This window comes from Tamandua tetradactyla, chromosome 13 (assembly GCF_023851605.1).
Source record: "Tamandua tetradactyla isolate mTamTet1 chromosome 13, mTamTet1.pri, whole genome shotgun sequence".
Classification (NCBI taxonomy): Eukaryota; Metazoa; Chordata; class Mammalia; order Pilosa; family Myrmecophagidae; genus Tamandua; species Tamandua tetradactyla.
In genome coordinates, this window is record NC_135339.1 from 81,000,432 (window position 1) to 81,002,465 (window position 2,034).

General features: G+C 57.4%; 1 protein-coding gene across 1 annotated transcript; it reads right to left on the minus strand.

Moving 5' to 3' along the window:
- Positions 1–527: 527 nt before the first annotated feature.
- PRLHR (prolactin releasing hormone receptor) lies at positions 528–1,834 on the minus strand. The gene has a single exon (XM_077124429.1). The coding sequence runs from the start codon at positions 1,638–1,640 to the stop codon at positions 528–530; it is 1,113 nt and encodes a 370-aa protein (XP_076980544.1). The 5' UTR covers positions 1,641–1,834.
- Positions 1,835–2,034: the final 200 nt, after the last annotated feature.

Sequence of the window (2,034 nt, forward strand, 5' to 3'; positions counted from 1 at the left end):
GAAAGTGCTAAAACCCTAGATAGAGATGTGTAATACGTATTTTACTGGAATCCTAGAAATTCATGGGTTCAGATTGACTAATCTGATAAATATCAGATGCTGTATTTCAGTTGTGTTTTCCCAACCCCAACAGTCATTTTAAATCCCACTCCCGTTGTTCCTTTTCCTCGCCACTGCGCAAGCAGACAGGGAAAGCAAGGAAGACAGCCATGGTTCTGAAATACTTCTCAGAACACGGAGAAGGAGCTTTGTTTGGTTTTCAAGGACGTCAAGAAGAAATAATGAATCCTCTTCCCTCTTCCTGACCTCCTCCAAATAAAGCACAAGACTCGCATCAAAGCTCACTTACAATTTTACAAAGAAATACAGACAAAACGGACAGCTGGACTAGAAGGTTGGTCTGCAAGTTTTGCCCGATGTTGGCTTAGCTCTGGTGCTGGGAATAAACCCTCCGTTCTGACTTCGGGTGGGCCCCCTGGGAGGCCAGAGGACGTGCAGCTCCCCAGGCAAGTTCTGGCATAGCGGCATCAGATGACTACGCTGACCGTCAGGTTCTGACCTTGCGGCACGATCTTGCGGGGCCAGGAGAGCAACAGTTTGCGCAGCTCCTCGCGGAAGCTGTCGTGCAGCCAGGCGTAGATGAAGGGGTTGTAGCAAGCCGAGCTCATGGCGAGCCAGTGGCAGAGCAGCTGCACCAGCCCAAAGGCGTAGGGGTCAATGGCGCGCGGGTCGAGGTCCCGCAGCAGGTTGAAGACGTGTAGCGGCAGCCAGCAGACGGCGAACACCACCACGACCACCACCAGCAGGGAGAAGGTGCGGCGGCGCCGCGCGCGGTCCAAGTCGGCCTGGCTCCGGGTCACGCAGCCCGGCACCACGCGGTTGCGGAGCTTCACCGAAACCCGGACGTAAGACACGAGGATGACCAGCAGGGGGAGCAGGTAGGTGCCGAGCAGCAGCCCCCAGGCGTAGAGTTGGCGCTGGCGCTCCTGGGACCCCCAGAACTCCTCGCAGAGGCTCACGCCGTGCGGCTGGAGCTCGACGTGGTACGTGTGCACCGCGGCGGGCAGCGCCAGCACCGCGGACAGCGCCCAGATGGCCAGCACAGCGTAGGCGCTGAGCCGCAGCGAGATGCGGCGGCGCAGCGGGTGCACCAGCACCACGTAACGGTCCACGGCGATGGTGGTGAGCGTGAACACCGACACGTAGACCGTGACCGGCTGCAGGAAGAAGACCAGGTGGCACAGGCCGCCGCCGAACACCCAGCCGCGCGGCTCGAAGGCGTAGGCCAAGGTGAGAGGCACGCAGGCGGCGCACATGAGCACGTCGGACAAGGCCAGGTTGCCGATGAGGAAGTTGGTTACGTTGTGCAGCCGGCGGACCCGCGCGATCACCAACACCAGCAGGCAGTTGCCCAGCAGCCCCACGACCACCACGACGCTGTAGAGCAGCACGATCAGTCCCTTCAGCTGATGCACCAGCTGCAGGCTCTGGAACGGTGTGACGGCCTGAGCTCCCGGCCCGGCCCCCGTCCCATTGTCCGCCGACGCCCCCGCGCTCTGGTTGGCTGGAGTTGCGACCTCCGGATGCAGCCCTAAAGATAAGTGAGGGACTCCAGGGCCCCGAGTGGGCAGTAAGGCCATCGCCACCTGTGCAAAAAGAACCAAATTTAGCTCAAGTCAGTATTTTTTTAACCCCAGTTAAGATACAATCTATGTCTCCCTAATCCCTTACCCAGTAATTTTTCATGTTCAGCTAAGTCTTTAAACGAACAGGATTATGTGCACCCAAGAGCAGAGCACCCTTTAGCTTCAAAATGCTTCAACCACCTATCACCTCCCATTCTCCATCCATCCTCTTACGCCCCCCACACACACCCCCACACACCCCAACCACCACCCATGTTACACCTCTAGATCACTCACGGCCACACTTTGAGAAAACTGGTCACAGAGCAACAACAAGTGCTGCCCTCTCACCTCTGTAAAATTAATCTATGAATGGCTAAGCATGCATCGGTTATTTAAAGCCTCCTAC